This window comes from Rhamphochromis sp. 'chilingali', assembly GCF_963969265.1.
Source record: "Rhamphochromis sp. 'chilingali' genome assembly, chromosome: 5".
In the NCBI taxonomy this organism is placed as follows: domain Eukaryota; kingdom Metazoa; phylum Chordata; class Actinopteri; order Cichliformes; family Cichlidae; genus Rhamphochromis; species Rhamphochromis sp. 'chilingali'.
The window spans coordinates 14,026,723-14,047,697 of NC_137932.1; the positions used below are offsets into that span (position 1 = coordinate 14,026,723).

Sequence of the window (20,975 nt, forward strand, 5' to 3'; positions counted from 1 at the left end):
GGTTGGTTTTTGACTGTAAAAAGTAAATGTAAAGCAACATTGTCATTTTAAACAATGTGTATAGTGCAAATATGTACAGGAGTGCATTTATTATGTTATATAATCTAAGATTTTTTGCTAACTTAAGTGTTTTTACGGCAGTTTTTACCAATCACTGTAGCCTAAAAATGAAGCAAGTAACACTAGACAATTAATGCTACCTTTTTAATCTTCAATTTTTTCAATTTTAATGTGTGCAATCTCTCTGTCTATGAATCAACTGGAGTATTTTAGAGTGTAGAATTGCTCATTAAATCTATGCCTTTATACGCATTCACAATCACTAACTGGAAAGTGTAAGAAATAATATGAATTGTTGGTGGTGGGTTATTAGCACACTATTAAGAATGTAACAGCGTGAAAAATAAAAACAACGCGAAAACTAATTAGTAGCTATTAGATGATCTCTTAAGACTAACCCCTAATATCCAATCAGTGAATGACAAACCACATTAATAAAAGAAGATTTTTTTAACACAATACATCCGTTTTCCATGTCTCGTCTTTTAGCTCTAAGTGTGTTTTAAACCCTTTTGCCTTTGTCCCTCCACACACAAGAGGGTCGGGTGGACTTTGAGCATTCAAAGAATTGTCTGTGCCTCCCAGTCTCCCAACAGGGCCCACCTGAGAGTATAAAAGTCTCAAGCTGAAGTACAAAAAAATCAGTCTCATTTCGGAGTGCTCGTTGACCCAAAAGGAGGGGGCTTCAACGAACCAATCATGGGGGACTCAAAGCTCTGCCTTTTGCTGCTCCTCAGTACATCTGCCTTGACTTGTGAGTAGTTCCTAAATTCTTTCAGTTTAAAAGAGTATTTTTTACAGCGTTAAAAAGGTTGCAATAGATATCAGTGTACTGTAGTCTTTGCAGAATTGTTGAATGAAGGTTAAAAAAAACATGCAACAAGTACAAAAATTGGGAAAACACAAAACATCTGATGGTACTCACCTATGTGTAAATCCTTGCTAGGTTATTATTAGGCTTGGTAGATGGGTTTAAGTTGTAGTGCACTGCGTTTTAGTTGTATTACAGGTGCTAAAGCAAATGATTAATCTTTGTTTTCCAGTTGCACAAGATCGGGATCAACCAACCTGTCTCTGTAAGTTCATTTTGATGTTGACATCAAGTTTGCACAGTAGCAGTAGTTTCCAAAAGATAACTAATAAATGATTTCTCATTACTCTAATCTCATCTCTCCTAGTGGCTCAAAGGTACAAGAGCCTACACAAGTATGAATACCAATATGAAGCTGAATCTCTGAATGCTATCAACGGAGCCTCACATCTCAAGAATGGACACAAGGCTTCCTGCAAGGTATGAGAAACACCTCACGATGATGCTAAATCATCAGTTTTCCCCTTTCCAATCCATGTATTTCAGAAAAAGAAATTTCCCTCCTCTCACAGGTTGAAATTGAAGTGCCTCAGACTTGTAGTTTCATTGTGCGCACTACTGGCTGCAGGCTGAGTGAAGTCGTTGACACGGACACACAGGGTAACCCTGTGTTTGCCAACAGCCCCAGCTCTGATGCCTTTGCTGCTGAAATGGAAAAGTATGTAATTTCTCCATGATAATTTAAACCATTGAAAAAAAAAAGTGGTATATTTGGAGACTGTGCACTGTTTTTTAAAGGTATCCCCTGAGGGTCGTGATTGAGGGTTTGTATGATGTGAAACTGTACCCTGAGGATGGTGAAACAACAACTGTCCTGAACTTTAAGAGGGGTATCATCTCTGCACTGGCTGTTCCTGTGCTGGAAGAAGACAAGAACAAGAATATGGTACAACACTTTAACAACATTAAACCACATTTTATATTTATTAAAAATGGTTTCGTAATCATATATTATACATCTTTATTTAGTTCCTCTAATCTTTACCATATTCGCTGCAGCCTACAATTCACGGCAACTGCAAGACCCACTACACAGTCAATGCTAGAGAAGACATTGCAACTGATGTCAGCCTAAACAGGGATCTGTCCAGATGTGACAAATTTGTCCCAATGAGAGATCACACCAGCCCCTTGGCTCTTATCACCGGCATGGTAAGGCACCCAAAGACAAGCTGTGAGCTGAAAACTTTAAACACTATGACAAATCAAAAGAGAAACTCTACCTTTGTTCGTTGTACTGTGGTATTAATGTGTCTTAACACACTGGTGGTTAAATTTGAGCTATAATGGAAAGAAAAGCCGAATTGAGTATCTTTTAAAAAAAAAAAATTGTAATGCCTTTACTTTTGCAAAAGATTACACAAAAATGTGCCAACACAAATATCCACAATGCTAACATCCTCATCTATAACTTTTAAGCACTACCCTCTTGCTCAGCTGATCAGAAGCTCCCAAACCTGCAATTACAGGTTTGACAATGAGAAAAAACACATGACCTTTGGGTCCTGCACCGAGAACCACATCCTCATTCCCTTCTCATATAAGTAAGTCAAACCTTGTACTAGACTCTATTGAATGCTCTGCTATGTAAGTACACACAGGGATATGCATTTGTTTTGTTTTTATCCCTGTTTTCTATATTTAAGGAGAGAATATGGAGTTGCCAATGTCGGAAAGCAAGAGCTCACCGTGGTTAAAGTTTCTCCTCACAATGACAGAATCTTTGCTCACGGTAAGCCTTTTCTGTTTAATTTGCTTTGTTTTGATTTGTTATAACCACAATGTAGTGCAGACTCATGATAATCTTTTTGTTTGTCTGCTAAGGTGTCATTGTCAAGGATCTCCACATGGAGGCTGTTGAGGACAAGAGTTTTGTACAGGATAAAGATGCAGTTCTGAATCTCCTGAGAGAACTGGACACTCTGTCTGAGAACGAGGGTGAGAAGAGAGCTCCCCTGTTCCACAAGCTTGTCTCAACGGTCCGTGGAATGAAAACAGAAACCTTGAGCGCGGCACTCCCTGAGGCTCTTGCGGTATCCCGAGTCCTCACCTACCAGGTACTGGCTCAATGTGGAACGCCTGAATGCAGCAGTGCCATCATGAAGATCCTCAGGACCTTTGACACCAACGCTCTTGAGGTTGATGCGACTGTCTTTGCTTTGGGACTCGTGTCCAATCCTTCTGCACTCTTGATCCACGATATGCTCGAGATGGCCAAATACAAACCCAGCAAGCCTGTCATGTATGCTCTGAGCAATGTTGTAAAGAGGTAAGCAAATTAAATCAGACTTTATTCAAGGGAAGATTTATCAATAATATTTTACTAGTTCTTTCTTTGTGAAATACTTTTAGAGGCTAAATATTGTGTTTTTTCTTTTAACAGGTTTTACAAGTCTGAAGGAAGGCAAATTCCTGAGATTCACTCTGTTGCGGAGTTCATGGCTTCCCAGTTGGGTGATTGCTCTGGAGACAAAGACAAAACTTTTATGACACTCAGGGTAAGTATTCTGCCCATAACTTCAAATTAAAATACTGTTACTGTAGAAATAAAGTTAGAGAATTACTTTTATGATAATTATGATTGTTTGAAGCAAAAATATATCAATACATATTGAATCTTGATGATACAATGTTTTTATTAGCTAGGTGGTTGCTAGGCAACAATGATTACAATGTAACATCTGATATTGAACCTTTAGGGTTCTCAGCTGTACCTGTCTGCCTATTTGTTTTCTCAACTCCTGATTGTGTTGGAGTAGTTCGCGACTACAGAAGCAAGCAAACACACACAGACACAGATTTCATGTATTATAGCAAAATAAACAGAAATCAATGATATACATTTAAAGGGTAGATCCTTTGGAGCAACACGCTAAAATTGCCCATTACAAAACAAGATATCATAATCTCACCTGTAGAGCATGTTGAAGCATGCATGAATTTTTATTCTTCTTCATGTGTTGATTATTTGCTTTACTTTTTATCTTAGGTTATTGGAAACATGGCTCCAGCTGTGGTACCTGCTAGTCCAGCACTCAGGACTGCTGTGATCAACTGTGTGAACAAACCTACAGCTTCTCTGGCCGTGCAACAAGCTGCAATTCAAGTGTACAGGCTGACCCCTCTCCCTGAGGAGGTAACCTATTTTTAAAAAAGTTTATTTTAGAAATTCTTGAAAAAGTAGTTCTCAAATAGTTACCTAATCACTTGCAGAAATTGTTTATTTGAAGAATTTCAGTCAAGATTTACCGTGCAACAAAGCACAGATAGAGCACTAGTGAAGAGTTGCAACTCAGTGTAGCATCTGATATCACTGATAACAAAAATGTATTATAAAAATTATCACATAGCAGGAGTATTAAATGAAATTTTTATGAAATTCGACAAAGTTCTGTGCGAACTTACAACATACATGTTTCCCTTGGATAACATTATTAGACAACACTACATACAATTTCATTGCTATGCAGATGACACCCAGCTTTATTTATGGATAAAGCCAGATGACACATGACTTGTAATGTTTTCTCCTGAATTTACCTTTTGACCAGGATATGTCCTTCAGTGTGAATATTAGACAAATATCTCAGACCTCTTTCTGCTTTCATCTGTGCAATATCTCTGTAATTAAAAATATCCTTACTCAGAATGAGTTGGGATACATACACTGTGAGCACTTCTTCACAATTCTACTCATCTCTTTTGTCTTTCTACATCATGGGCATGAATGTCATGTTAATTTTATGAGTTTAATGATTCCTTTAAATGCCAATAAACTACCAAAAGTATATTTGAGGTGCATCTTTCTAAGGGACATTTAATCAAATATTTATTGGGGTGTATTTATACTTGTATGCATATGTTTGATCCTGTGTAGATAATAGAAAATCTGAAATAAATTCAAATTTGTGTCCCCAAATCTTGTTTTTTAAAGACTTGAAAGATGTATGTTGTACATTCATTCCACCCTGGAAAAAGAACATTTCAAAGAAAGCATTACAAGTCCCAAATTACTGTGACATTCATGCCAATAACGAGTACATGTAAACTTTTAACCAACACTCTACCAATGCAGCATGTCATTAAATTTGGTGTCCTTTCAAGTCAGACCCATATAATTTATTTATTTATTTATTTTTTTACACTAATTTTTTTTTTATGTACTTTGGGCACAGGGCAGAGAGGAGTTTATGCAGGTTCTTCTGGACAGCACTAGTCCCATGCAAAAACGTATTGCTGCATATCTGGTACTTATGAAAAATCCTCAGCTAAGTGAACTTGCCCGGGTGCAGAATGCCTTGCCCAATATACAGGACCAACAAGTCAAGAGCTTTGTCATCTCCCACATTACCAACATTTTGTCCTCATCTGGGTCAGAGACTCAAGCGTAAGTGAGAATTATTGGTAATTAGAAAGTTGTTATTCTAATTCGGTGACAATAACTCGACTATTTTTTTCTACAGGCTGAGACATAAGCTTCAGGATGCCATTCAGGGTAATGAGATTGGGCCCATTATGGACCCCACAAAGTTCTCTCGCAACTATAAGTTTGGATCTTTGGAGGGCAATATGATCTTTGAGGGTACAAGCTACCTGCCTAAGGAGGTCATGCTTGAAATGACTCTCAAGGCATTTGGCTATGACATTGACATGGTGGAGGTAATGATTTTGGGCCATTTACTGCAAATTGAGACACTGTTTTGAAATGTTCGGTTTAACAGAATAAATCTGTCACCTTTGAAGATCGGTATGGAGGGGACAGGATTTGAGCCAACTGTTGAAGCTTTGTTTGGAGAAAATGGATTCTTCCCTGACACTGCCATGCAGACTATGTATTTTGTGTCTGACAACATGCCACAAAGGATCCGCGAGGTCATGCAGAACGTGATCCCTGCTTTCAAGGCGGACCGGATAAATAGACAGGTATTTCAGTTGGACACCTTTCACCACAACCTAGAAAACCCTGTAGCTAGCCTGGCCCCAGCAGTCAGTGCAGGTGAGGGTAGCTTAGCCACCATTCGCCCTCCCCCAGCCGACTGTCCCGAGCAGCCATAGAAAACAGGCTGGCTAGGGGACCACGAGGAGGAAACTTGATCCTAAACAGAAACCTACACACACGTTGAGGAACAAACTGTGGATATTGGTGAATCTGTTTTGAGAAGTGTGATGTTAGAGACACCTGCAGCAATAGTCAGTTATCTTCCTGGGGCCAGAGCAGGCGACATTGAAGGAACCCTGAAACTGCTCTCTAAAGACAAACGTAGACTCAGTAAAATTATAATTTATTGACTCCCAGTTCCATAAATTTGACATCTGGTGTGTAACGTTGCTAACACATGTTGGACTCTAGCTTTCTCTGTTTCCCTCCCCAATCAGATTAGGAGTGACATGTTTAGCTACATGTTGTCCTTAAATTGCCCTCTATCTGAGTGGTGTCCATAAAACAATGTGCGTTTTATAGACAATTAAGAAACTTTCTGGTGAATACCTGGTCTTGTTAGAAGGGATAGCATCCATCCCGCTTCAGACAAAGCAACTCTGATTTCTAGAAATCTGGCTAAATGTATTAAATCCCCAAAAACATGACTATGCAGAATTTAGACCAGGAAGTAGAATTGCAGTGTACACCAGTCTTGGTCAAGTTACTTGAAAAAAGTAATCAGTAACAAATTACTCATTACTTCCCCCAAAAAGTAATCCCGTTACTTTACTGGTTACTTATTTTCAAAAGTAATTAATTACTTAGTTACTTTTTAAAAACACGATTTACAACCTGAATAGGTGATAAAGCGATAGATCTTTCAGCCCAATTCTACTTTTTCTGCATAATCCATCATATAAAATGTAATCAAATGGAAAAGTCTCTTTTTAAAACTTGTTTTATTAGTTTTAATCTTTTAAAAAATGTAATTATATGCAACATTCTCTGACTGGAAGAAATTTGTTTAACATTTAAACCTATTTTCTGCACATTCCAGCACATAAAATAAAATAAAATATTTTTTTGTGTTTACACTCACTCTTTCAAATAGATGCAAGTAAAACACAACAGAAAATAAATAAAATCAAAGACTCAGCGGTCCTGTTGCTCTATTTTCACCTGTAAAGCAGGAGTGGGGTAGGCGGAGGTTTACCCTGGTGCAGGTGTGCCGCTGCAGGCAGTTGAAGAATCCGCGAGTTTCTCTGTGAATTTCCCATTACGTCGTAGCGCACTCAGTGCTTGCTTGGAAGTTTAGGGGGTTTTTTCGCAGTAAAAAGAAGTTTTCTTCCCAGGCACAACAGACACTAATGTTTTTGTCACTTTTTGTGGAATCAAACTCAAAATAAGGTCAGTACTTCCACGCTTTAAACGCTGCATGCTCATACTCTCTCCCACACTCGATATATTATCCATTGTTGATCTGCACACAGCTGTTATCACGAACGTCGCACTCGCTTATATCACTGTAATGAGATATTCTCGCAAAAAAAAAATCACGGTTTTAGTAACGCTGTAACGCAGTAACGCAGTGTGCTTATGGGAAAGTAACAGTAATCTAATTACTTTTTGCAATAGTAATCCCTTACTTTACTCGTTACTTGAAAAAAGTAATCGGATTACAGTAACGCGTTAACGCCCATCTCTGGTCTACACACATATCTGCATCTTCTCTCCTCCTGTTCTCTCCACCCCATCCCTATACCCCTTGATACTGTTGAGCACAGTGTTGTATTAAAAAGATTACAGCATTCTGTAGGAATTAAAGGTACTGTGCCACAGTGGTTTGAATCATATCTATTAGATTCCAATTTGTTTATGTAAATGGGGAGTCTTCTCACACGCTGAGGTAAATTACGGAATTCTACAGGGTTCCATGCTAGGACCAATTCTGTTTACATTACATTGCTCCTCTTAGGTGTAGCATACATTTTCATTACTATGCAGATGATACCCAGCTCTTTCTATCCATTCCCTACTTCTAAACTGATGTAAAACTTAAAAACCTTAGAAAAATGGTCTCTAATAAGATAACTGCATGAATGGCATTGACCTCCAGTGACACTGAGGACTCTTATGGTAATTTCTAACAAGGATATGTCCTTCAGTCTGTATATTAAATAAATATGTAGGACTTCTTTCTTACATTAGTGCAAGATCATTAAAAAAAAATAGGAAAATCCTGCCCCAGAGTGATGCTGAAACACTAGTTTATACACTTATTTCTTCTTTCCTGGGCCTGGTTTCTTCCGGTTACAAGGGAAGATTTCCTTCCCGCTTTAGCCAAGTGCATGCTCAAAGGGGTTGTTCGATTACTGGAGTTTCTCTATATTAGGGTCTCCACCTTATAATACCTTACAATACACCTTGAGACCACTGCTGCTGTGATTAGGCATTATATAAAAATTGAACTGAATTGAATTGAAGAGCAATCTGTTTTACGTTAGTCAGACTTTAAATTAATTATGAACTCTTTCAGTGGGTAACTTTTTAAATTGTTTGCCTATATTTTGGCCTCCTAGAACCTGATGAAGGAGATCGGACAAAATCTCAACAAACTGGTGAGAGAGCTGAAGACCATGCAGTCTCCAGAGGCAATGGTTTATCTGAGACTTTTGGGAAATGAGCTGGGATATCTGAAGACCAATGAAATGGAGGAGATAGCCTACTCTGCTGCTACGATGGTCAACAACATGTTAAAGATGTTCCCAACTGATGTAAGATAAAGTTAAAGGACATTCACAGTGAGCAATCAATTGCTAATGATTTAAAGATTCTATTATACGTGTGTTTTTATTTTCCACAGTTAATTAGAGCACTAATGGTGAACTCTGACAACACAATCTTTGCCCACTACATCTTCATGGACAATGAGTTCTTCCTGCCTACTGTCACCGGTGTGCCTCTGAGGATTGCACTCTCTGGTACTTTTACACCCGGTATCAAGGGTGGACTGAGGATTGCTCGTGACATGGTAATCCTCCATAAATATATTTAAATGCCACCTGTCATTTTTTTTCACCACATCATCACAGGTGTTAACCTTTCTCCTGTTTCCACACAGAGTGAAGTGACCTTCATGCCCTCTGCTGGTATTGAGTTTGCAACTCAGATTGGCTCTCACATCCCTGAATATGTCAACTCTGGATTAGAAATGCACACCAACATTTTCCATGAGAGTGGCCTGAATGCCAAGATCACCTTTGGTCGTGATAATATTAAGCTGACCATCCCTGCTCCAACAAGTCCAACAAAGCTCATCAAAATTACGTAAGCGAGAGCTAGATCTTTTATATATTATGTAACTTTTCTCCAATATGAATGCAGAGAAAACAGCTGATTAAATCTTATCTTGAATTATAAACTGGCCAATGTTTGTCAAAGTAAAATAAACAAAGCTTTGTTTATATGTATCTTTGATTAAATTCATTTAGGACAGAATTATATTTTTCCTTTGCTACAATTCCTACTTAGAAACAACCTTGTGGCTGTGACGGGATCAGAGGTGAAGACCATCCCTCCTATGGTGAGGGACAAGGTTGATGTTAGTGAGTGTAGTCCTGCCTTTGTGGGAATGAAATACTGCACTGCTCTGCAATACATTGACGCTTCCTCTCAGGAGACAGTGCCCTACTTCCCCCTCACTGGAGACAGCAAGTTTGTAAAATATTCTTAACCAACAGAAAATAACTGTGTCTTAAATGTAATTATTTCATAAATAAATACTGTCCATTTAACCTAACAGATATGTTGTGGAGCTGCACCCAACTGGTGAAGTTTCCGAGTACACAGCCACTATTGCCTATGAACTCCTCAGCGAGGGAGACAATGACCGGCAGAAAGTTGATTCCTTGAAGTTTATTCTAAAAGCTGACGGTAATGTACAATATTTGATTTTTTTTTTCCTTTTGATTTGTTTACAGTTAAATCATAATTTTTTGGACAAAGACAACATTTTTATAAATTTGTCTTCTTATACCACCACAGTGGATTTTAAATTTGAATGCTTTAATTCAAAGGGTTTTAACAAGTTTTGCATTAACTGCTTAGAAATTGCAGAGGTTGTCATACATAATCCTCCATTTTCAACAGCTCAAAGTTGATTGGACAAACTACCATAACTGTAATCATCCACTTGCACTGTGAAGACCTGTACAATCAGTGGCAACCCTGCAAACCTGTCCCATAACATTGCCTCCAATAGGTTTTACATATTATGTGGCATGCTTTGGAGCTTTTTCTTTCCTTCCCATACTTTTCTCTTTCCATCATTCTGTTGTCCAACAAATTATGGATGTAACTGTAACTTTAGTCATTCAATTGGTCAACAACAGGTGCAGAGCCTACAGAAGCCACAGCAGTCATGAAATATAACAGAAGGAGGCATGTCATCAGTGCCGACATCCAGATCCCCGACTACGATGTGGAGGCTGGAGTTAGGCTGGGTGTTGTGGATGGAAACACAAAGGGCAGAGGAACTCACGCCATCTTTCTCAATTTTTTAAACAAAAATGTTCTTCAGCTCTCCCTGGTTGGTCGTGCCAAGTAAGAAAGCAACTACAGATCACACACACATATTTTTTTTTAATCTCACTGCTATCATTAACAGCAAGATGTATATGTTCTTTCAGTCTGAAGGCTATGAAGGAAGGTATGCTCCAAGTCCAACTTGTGGTCCCATCAATCAGTGCTGATGCTACTGTCACAGCTACAATGAAACGTGATGAAGAAGTGGAACTGGAGCTTGAGAGTGAAATCAAGGTCATGGATGCCAACTCTCAACAGATAATCAATATCAAATATGGTAAATTGCTTTTTCAGTTACAGTGTTCTAAATGTCCCATCACAAGTTATTTAACAGTTGCATATTGTTGCTTTTTTGTATCAAGGTATGAAAAATGACATCCTCCTATCTGTAGAAATATCTGTCACTTCATCATAGTTAATAATTGCAGCCTAAAAAATGGTTTTACTGACCATTTAAAGGCAACTATGATCAAGACAGAGTGACCCATTTCTAATAGCTATATGCAGGTTATGATATGATCTTTAAAATAAACAATCTGAATTTGGTTTTTCTCATAAAGTTGTTCTGGATTTTATTCAGTGCTCTCTTCTTTATCATTTTAGATGCCACAAAAATTGAGGTTGAGGTCAAGTCGGATGTGAACGCCAAGACCACCATGTTGCCTAAAGGCGACTTGATTAAAAATTATGGCAATGATCTTCTTGACATGCAAGTGGCACAAACTGACATGAAAGTTCGTCATATCTTCAAGAAGTTTGTGGAGGTACATACATATTTGCTCAATTATACAAGTGTTTTTCTTAAAAAAAACATGAACTCAAAAACATAGTACTTTATTAATCCTAGAGGAAATTTTGTAACAGTGCATATAATAATGGTTATCTGTTTTTAGGCAGCAAACAATTACATGGAAAAGTATGGTGCTGATTTCCCTTACATTCAGAACTTCAGATTGCCTGAAATGCCAGAGATTTCCCTACCAGAGACACTATTCCTGAATACGTAAGTGTGTTAAACCTCATGGTAAATATTAAAACTGTCTAATTTTTCTCCCTAAACAACCAGATATTTACTTTTATCTTTTTAATAGTGAGGCAACAGCCATCTATTACATAAACAATAATCGCTTCACAATTGCTATCCCTGTGCCACTTGGAGGAAAGTCAACAGAAGAGCTTAACTTCCCACCAGCTTTGACCACACCAGGCCTGTCTCTACAGCAGTATGGACTGGAAATCCCCTCTATGGAGATTTCCATCCCAGAGTTTGTTGTTCCTGAGAGCATCATGCTATCTATTCCCTTGTTTGGTAGAGCTGAGGTTTCAACAGTGATGAAAAGCAACTTATATGACACAGAGGCCTCTGTGGCTTTCGGCGTAGACCAAGATGAATCACAAAGCTACTCAGCCAAGTTTGTCATCAAAGGAACCTCCCCAATTGACATTCTTTCAATAAAGCTTGAAGGTACTTCACACTGAAGATCACTGATAAATTTAAAGTTGCTAATGTGTAGTTCAAATGAAGTGCTGTTTTTTGTGTTGGAATAGTTTTCAAGAGATTCTTGATGTATATATGGATATTGTATACAAGCAAATGGATCTTTTCTGGTAAAGTAGTCACCATAGGGATTCTGAAGTTATTAGTCAGCAATTAAGCATTTTTTTTGTTTTTTGTCCTTGTGTGTGTTTTTTTAATCTAGGCTCTGGAAAAGTCGCCACTACCGATTCCATCAAAGCCCAATTTGAAAGTTCTTTGGCCCACAAATTCGTTGAAGCCAGGATTAGCATTGTTGAAGATGCAATCATCTCTGATGCAATTAATTTGAAAACAAACACCAAGATAGAAGCCAGAAGTCCACTTGGTTTCAGTGTTGTCACAGAGCACACTGGTATGGCTGGAATAAACCATGAGGAAATGTCTGTTGACAACAAATTTCAGGTGGCATTTGAAGCTGGACCCATTTATGGCAAGACTCTCTCAATCCAGTCCTTAACCATCTTCCCATTCAGGCCAGAAGTAAAGTTTGATTCTAATTTTCAGGTAGATTCCACACTTGTTAAGGCCCTGAATGTAATTACAGGAACCTATATCAATGGGGAAGTCTCAGTTGCGTCTAAAACCAGTGCCTTTGATGTCATCACTCACAATGCTGAGCTTTCTATCAGAGATAGCAGAGTGAAACTGATATGTGCTGCAAATGCCCTTGCTCTTGGCATGAAGATGCAAAATCAGATAGAAGCCTCTGCTGGTGCTGGTGAAGTCATCTTGAGGATGGAAACAAACACAGACTACTCTGAAAATCATGTTTACTCTTTGCTGACCGCCTCTCTTGATGTCAATGGTCTGGCTATAAATAGTGATGCCAATGTGAAGCTTCTTGAAAATGAGGCTACTCATAAGGTCATTCTGAGAATGAATAAAGATGGTTTCACCACAAAAGGAACAACTACTCTCCATAGCCCGCTGTCCATGGAAAACACCTTTGATGCCGAGGTTGATGCTACAAGAGCTACTCTAGCCATTACCAACAGGGCTGCGATGTATGAAATCAAGGTTGACAACACCAACAATTTTACCTTAACTCTCTTCGGCCTTAACTTCAACTCAAAGGCTGAAGCCTCTGCAAGGGATTATGCCTCTTACACTCATGATATCACCTTCGACCTGAACCCCCACAGTGTTTCTTCAAATGTTAACAACAATCTAAATCTCCTGAGTGCTAACTTTATTAATCAGGCACAGCTGCAGGTAGGGCTTGGCAAGATGGATCTGAGTGGAGTTTTGAAAGCCAACAATGGTGAAGAAGAGCTCAAGCACACCTATCAGATCAGTTATGGTGACATGAGTGCTAATGCAAAGTGCAGCACGACTGGAAAATTCCTTGGAACTCACATGAACCACAACACTGAAGTTGAAGTTGTCGGCCTTGTTGCCATGATTACCAATGATGTCCGCTTTCACTCACAACCGGTGCGCTTAAGCCACACTGTGCGTTGCAATATTGCTCCTTTTGATTTCAATTTGGATGCCATATTGAATGCTGAAGGAGATATGGCCATTTATGGAAGAGAGAGTGCCCAGATCTACAATAAGTTTCTCTTTAGAGCTCAGCCCATGGCTCTTGCCAGCTCAAATGAAGGCAGGGCATCCGTAACCCATCAACCGAATAATGGGTTTTCCCTTGAGACCACATTTGACAACAAGATGATTACTACTTTGTCACTCCAAGAGCAAAGGACTAGTTTTAAATTCAAGTCTAAAATGAATGAGCACACCTTTGATCAGAACATAGATGTTTATAACACTGCTGAGACAACTGGAATTGAGGTTTCTAGTACAATCCTTACAAACATTATTAACACAGCTTCCACAGACAACCAGGAGTTCACTGTCTCTGGCTTACTCAAATATGACAAGAACACAGATAGTCACATAATTCAGATTCCAAATCTGTTTGCCCTCCTGGAACACATCAAGGGATTTCTTTTGAATGTTGTAGATGAACTGCAGCACTACATCAACAATGATAATATAAGGGCTAAAGTTGAGGCTCTCCCGCAACATATAAGTGACCTACTTACTGAATTGAATATAGAAGGCAAGATAATTCAACTGAAAGAGCTTTTCAGTCATTTAATTCAGAAATATACTATCTCCATGAATGATGTGGAAACATTTTTGAGGAACCTAAATGTTACTATTAAGAAACTACTAGCTAATCTCTCTGTTTACATCCAGAACTTTGTTGATGCGGTGAATGAAACTATTTTTAGTGGCAATTTCCCTGAAACCACCATTCAAGCAATCCAGGAATGGCTGAATAACCTTAATGAGGAATATGATATCGAGCCCATTATTGAATATGCAACTGAAACCATAGGAGAAATCATTCAAGTCTTTGACTTGGAAAGACTAAAGGGCAGCAGCTTTGCATTCCTACATGATATTGCTGGCAAGGATGAAATCAAAGCCAAACTACAGTCAATCCTCAGAGGTATAAAAGAAACATTGGAGATTTTTGTTGCTGAGCTAAAGAGCTTCACGTCATCCTTAAAAGCTCATATCGAGTTATTAACGAGCTACATTCCCACGGAAATTGTCAGCCACATAACAGATTTTATTCAGAAAATTATTCAGGACTTTGATATTGTAAATAAGCTTAACACAATAACTTCCAAATTAAGTGAACTGATTGCAAAGCTTGAAGCTGAAAAAATTTTTCAAGCAATCTTAGATAAAGCTGTGGAGGTCGTGAAAAACATCAAGATTGACGAAACCATCACTAATCTCGCTACTGTCATAACAAACTTTTATCGTTTTTTAATGGATTGCCATGAGTTTACTATCCACTACTGGAAAAGAAATGAAGTAAAAGAAATAATTCAGGAAATTAACATGTTTATTGAAATGATTGTGGAAGAGCTTCAATCATTTGATTATAAAAACTTCCAGGAGTTTGTTAATCTGTCTGCACAGATCATGAATGAGATTATTAGAAAACATGAAATTCTTCTTGGGGCAATAAGAGATTTTGTCAATACGGTGTTATTGTCTGTTCGAGACCTTTCAGAACACTTAAGAGAAATCAAAGTAGCTGAAGTTTTTAAAACTCTAATGGATATCTTCGATGAAGTTGTGTTTAATACTCTTAAGAGAGTTGCCCAACTTGTCAAAGACAAAATTACAAGCCTTGATATTCCAACTCAGCTTGACATCCCCGAGTTCACTATCTTTGGGTTACACATTGTTAAAGCCACCACAATCTCCACTGATGACATCAAGCAGAGAATTATTGAACTTATTGATTTAATTGTAAATTTTAAGATTAGCATGTTTGACATGGATGCTTTCTTTGGAGATTTGACGATGAACTACTTTCCTTCCATCCCTGAGGTAACCCTCCCAGAGATCACTCTTTCTCAGATCTCATTCCCCAAAATTCCACAAGTCCCTACAGAAAAACTTGCCAAGTTTCTTCAAGTCCCTGAAATAAGCTTTCCAACCATTCCAACTGAAATTGTAGTCCCATCTTTTGGTAAACTCTTTGGTGAACTCAAACTCCAGACTCCCATCTACACAATGGAGACATCTGCTGAGTTTAAGAACGCAACTGAGAATGCAATGACGCCTCAATTCAAGGGATTTTTCACTTCCATTGGAAACTCTCCAAATTTTGAAATTCTCAATTACAAACTAGATTCCACTGCTCGCATTGCAATCCCAAAAATGAGACGCGTTGTCTTTGGAGAGACAGTAAAGTTCAGGCACAATTTTCTTGGAGTTGAACATCAGGCATCTGTGACTCTCTATGGCCTATCAGCTCAGGCCCAAGCAAAGACTGAAATTAAGATCACTACTAGACCTTACACTTCTACCTTTGTAAACACAGCCTTTATTGCTAGGGAAGGGGGAATGACTGCTTCTCTTGATACAACATACACACATTTAGTGGACATTCAATATGACAAGAATGTCATTCTCAGTAATGAGGTAGCTCTAAAACAGAAATCACTTGTTCGCCAAGATGGCTACACACTTACTCTAACAGCTGACAATACAGGAACGTTTAATGGTGATGACAGCCACAACAGCAAGTTAGAGTTGTCATTTTCTCCCAGCATTGTCACCATATCTTTCAGTGGTGACACAGACTGTTCCATGTTAAAGATGAAACAACATATTAGTGCTGAAGTTAGCACATTTTCCTACTTCAAGTTTAATGTTCGCAATGAAGCAGAAGCACCAATTATTAAGAACAGTCTTCTTGTTGCATCTGGATATGCAAACCTTCATGACATGAAGGTTGAGTTGAAAGCAAACAAAGACACAGAACTCTATGGTGCAGTCACTGGTAGACTTTCCAATGCAATAAGCGTTATAGCTCACCCTGGTGAGTTTTTCTTTGACTTTCAAAACAAAGGAAATGTTAAGGTCAACAGTTTTGAATTTTCGACTGCTAAAATAGAACTACAGAATGATTACTTGGCCCACATCAGTCCTGACAGTCAAAAGATGAATACAGTCATTCTGACTCGTTTTAACCAGTACAAAATCTTGTACAACTTCACTCTTGAAAATAATGTAAATGAAGTTGGAATCTTCGCTGCCATGGAAAGTGAGGCCAGTCTTGACTTTCTGAAATACCCCATCAGTATTCCTGAGATTGATCTGCCTTTTGTTGACTTTCATACTCCTGCCATCAATGATCTGAACTTGTATGATCAGGCTGGATTGGACAACATTTTGACTATCACTGACCAGTCTCTGGATGTGAATACTAAGATTGTTTACCAGAAAAGCAAGGCAGCCCCGCTTGCTGATATGATGGGCTTGATCCAAATTCCCTATGTGGGCAATCTAATAACAGAACTCTCTGTCAAGTCTGCCATTATTAATCTGATTGCTAATGCCAGAATGTATACAGAAGATGATCTTGTGTTCCGTCTTGAAGCTACCACAACCTCTATGTTTGAGGACCTTCAAGTCAAACTTGCTGGCACTACTAGTCTTACCACCAAGAGGGGATTCAAGATGGCTAACTCCCTGTCCCTAGAAAACACTCGTATTGCAGGAACTCATGACAGCACCATCACTCTGAGCGCTGATACTTATGATACTGAAGTCTCTGTGGCAACAGTTGCAAATATTGCCCTGCCAATACTAGACATGCAAGCAAACCAAAAACTGGATGCAGACACAAAAACCAAAGCAAATGCTATTTCCACCTTGAGGATAAGTGGTAATTTGAATATTCCTGTGATCAAAACTGTTGGAAAGGCTGAGGCAGACCACAGTCTGAAGCTTGAAGGAACCTCTGATTATATTTCCATGGAGTCCTCTACTAGAGCAAACATGGATGGCACAGTCTATGAAGACTACTTTCTTTATGGAATGCTAGATAACGAAGCTAATGTGTTCCTGAATAAAGACGCCCTGCGCTCAACTTCTAAAGTTATTAGTGATACCAAGTTTAACCATGGTACAACCAAAGTCATTGATATGGATGTAAATGAGAATCTTTCCATTGAAGCCTCCATGAGCCATTTGTATGCAGTGCTGACGTATACTGGCAACAATGAGGCAAACCTGTTCAACTTCAATACCAAAGGGATTCATATTGCCCAAGCCAAAATGGATTTTGCACCAGCCTCCTTGACTGTTGATATTAACATTGACGTGTCTCAGCCAACCAACATGGGTGACTTTGCTCTCTCTGAGAAGACTGTTGTTGAAGTAACAGCTACCAAGCAGCACATCTTTACTAATTCTACGCTTGTCAGCCCACTGTACACTACAAGCATGGCAGCTGAAGTAGAAAGCCGTGCTCCTGTCATCAGAGCAGTTGCCAAGTCCTCTGCAACCTCTGCTTTTGTGATCTTGGAATACAACATGGATGGTGAGTTGATTAAAAATCCCTAAAAACTTCTGTCTTTATCTTTTTTTAAGCACTGTTGAGCACTAAATTTGATGCAATTTCTTTATATAGCTTCTTCTACTGTAAACTTTGAGAATGAAGCTTTCAACATGATTAGCCAAATCACACTGACACATGCTGACCTGACTGTGAATGCCAACCATGCCATTATGCAAGCTATGAGGTAATAATCAATATGTTTGTTTTAAAATGTGTTATTTTAGGAAAATGCACAAAGCTATAATTCATGCTTTACTGTATATTTTCATATGTAAATTGCATATTTTTATATCTTTTGCATGTAACAACAGATGAGGAGCAATTGTGATTTCAATATTTCCTTTTGTTCCAGTGTTCAACAACATGCACTGAACGTGAACTTCACCAGTCATACTTTCACTGATGTGAACCTTCAATATGCTACACACAGCAATGGTATCAGTGCCTCAGTATCTTCTCCAGCCACTGGCCTTCTGGGCCTTCAGTTCAGTCGTGCGGTCCCATCCCAGATGAGTGCAAAAGTCTATGGCCGTTACCCTGTAAGTATTGTTAGCAAGATCATTTTAATACAATGGACACTAAGGAAGAAAGGCACTAGATCAAATGGCTAGACAGAGAGATGTGCGCAGATCACATGTGTGTGAATGAGAAGGAGACAAGTGGAAGGGTTAAGAAAAACAAGGTGTAGATGGGTAATAGATAGACCGTAGATGTCAAGATTTTTAGGGGCAACGCAGGTTGTGTGGTTTACATACAAAGTTAGAGACAGGATTGAGATGGTACAGAGGAGGGATAGTCGATATATTGAACAAAAGTTGTTAAAGATGCAGTTGCCAGAGACTAGGCCCTCAGAAGAGGTTTATAAATGTATTAAAGGAAGACATGGAGAGGGCTGGTGACACAGAAGAGGATCCCAAGGATAGTATGGTATGAAGGCAGATGAGCCACTGTGGCGAACCCTAAAAGGAGCAGCTGAAGAAGGAGAAGAAAAAGAAGAATGTCAGTACAACGATAAATTAAGATTTTGGTTACTAAATGTTACTTTCTTTTGTTTTGTTTTGTTTTTTCTTTTTTCTAGTCTGCCCCAGAGGTTGATGTTGACATCTTGGTCATCAGATCTACTCCCAAGGATAACGACAAGATGAATCTACAGATTGTTTACAACATGGAGACACCCACAGCAATACTCTCTCAGATCAAGATGAGACTTCCTTCCATAATTTCAACATTCAAAGACTTTACTGACAAGTATCAGTTCACAGGGTACATGGAGATGTTAAAGGACTCTGTCATTAACCACATCAATGAAGTCTATAATGCTGCAACCAATTATGATGTTCAAATGAGCCAGCTGTCAATTTTCTTCAGGAACATAATTGTACAATACCAGAAAACTGTCCAGGTCTTCCTAAATGCTGTCATTAAGGTTTTAAGGGAGACCAGGTTCAAAGTGCCTGGGTCAGATGAGACGACCACTCTCCCTGAGGTCTTAAAGAAGCTATCTAGCAGCATTGCTGCTATGCTAGAAGTAACCATTCAGATTATCTATGAAAAAATGGAGGCCACCTATAACTTTTTTGTTGAAAGGTTGAGCAATGTGAAAATGCAGATGCCGGTTGGTGATGCAGTCAATGGAGGGCAGATCATAGATCAAGTCAAAAAAGTTTCCAAGAAAATCTTTGAGGAAATGGTGAATTTTGTAAAAAACATGGAGAGTCTTGACACAATGCTAGTGAAAATAGGTGAGACCCTGGAGGCTATTGTTGAGAAATTGCAGGAATTTGTAGACTCTCTCAAGTCAGATTATTTAGATGAAATGTTTGGCAATATCAATCATCTCTATCGTAACTTTGTCACGGTCCTAAAGAACATAGTTGACCAGATCTCTGCTATGGAGTTCAACATGGTGTGCGAGTACATTATAAATGTGTTCATGTATGTAGTATATGAGTTCAATAATATGGTTCAGGGGGTTCTGCAGCAAGCTTCTGAGGAAGTTCAAGCCGACGTGACAGTCAGAGATGGAAAGCTTGAGATTGACCTTCCATTTCACTTTCAACAGTAAAGCATCAAAGAGTGAAGCCTAAGTACATAGGAAACACTACCATCCATTCAGAGCACATTCTTGGAAAGAATACGGATAAATAGCTTTTCAATATTTATAACAATAAGTTCAGCAGATACACCGGCTACACCATTAATGAAGATGGATTATTTTGTAGAAACACATGTAGAACATGTAAAATGTTGTTCAAACTCACCTTCCAGCATAGACTGAGAAGCATTAATAAAATCCATTAATGCAGTCTGTAAATGTCGGATTTATTGCTTTGTGATTTTTTTTATTTACATCCAAACTTAATTAATTAGGAAAACTGTCAAACTACACAAAAATAATTGTCTATGTTAAACTGTATCTTACAAGAGTGATCATCAGAACTGTCCGATAATGTCACTGTAGTTTGAATAAATATTCATATCTTTTAATTTCTTCAGATGCAACATTAGCTTCAGATATGGAGATCAGGACAAAGCTTTACATGAATTTCTAAAGCTGAGGTGTTAATTCATTTAAAAAATGGGCACATTGGAAACTGGGACTGTTGTAGAGGGCTGCAGGAAAAAGATTAACTCAGTTCTGCTCAATATTAATTTTATCTCTTCATAAACTGGTAAGAGTAGATTGACAGTTAAGCAATGAGAATATGAAATGAAAGGTAAGAATAAGAACATTTTATCAGTGTTTAATCAGCATTTCCAATAACAACTAGGAACAAAATGTGCAAGCTATAGCAAAATTTCAAAGACTTTAATTTTATCTATTGCTATTTTACTTGTAGTTTAACTACTTCATCTTCAGTTTTTCCAGAAAGTTTTTCTTTCTCCATGTTCTCAATGTTCTGGACTTGAATAATCCAGTGGAAATTTTATTTATATAGCACTAGTTCACAACCACAGTCACCTCAGTGCACTTTTTAGTGTAAAGTAAGGACCCTACAACAGGGGTCCCCAATCCCAGTCCACGAGGGCCAGTGTCCCTGCAGGTTTTAGATGTGTCCTTGATCCATCGCAGCTGATTTAAATGGATAAATTACCATCTCAACATGTCTTGTTCTCCAGAGGC

The 20,975-nt window shown here is 38.5% G+C and overlaps 1 protein-coding gene across 1 annotated transcript; it reads left to right on the forward strand.

Annotated features, from left to right (window-relative positions):
• Window positions 1-665: 665 nt before the first annotated feature.
• Window positions 666-20,027, forward strand: apobb.1 (apolipoprotein Bb, tandem duplicate 1). Its single transcript, XM_080882798.1, has 28 exons — window positions 666-814; window positions 1,104-1,136; window positions 1,239-1,351; window positions 1,444-1,589; window positions 1,670-1,817; window positions 1,931-2,083; window positions 2,351-2,475; window positions 2,578-2,663; window positions 2,756-3,200; window positions 3,315-3,429; window positions 3,921-4,067; window positions 5,107-5,318; window positions 5,395-5,590; window positions 5,675-5,854; window positions 8,432-8,626; window positions 8,716-8,883; window positions 8,974-9,179; window positions 9,384-9,566; window positions 9,655-9,785; window positions 10,244-10,454; window positions 10,541-10,713; window positions 11,040-11,200; window positions 11,330-11,439; window positions 11,528-11,901; window positions 12,137-17,833; window positions 17,924-18,035; window positions 18,204-18,390; window positions 18,930-20,027. Exons 1-28 carry the CDS (start codon window positions 760-762, stop codon window positions 19,914-19,916), a joined length of 11,049 nt encoding a protein of 3,682 aa, XP_080738924.1. The 5' UTR covers window positions 666-759; the 3' UTR covers window positions 19,917-20,027.
• The last annotated feature ends 948 nt before the right edge of the window (window positions 20,028-20,975 follow it).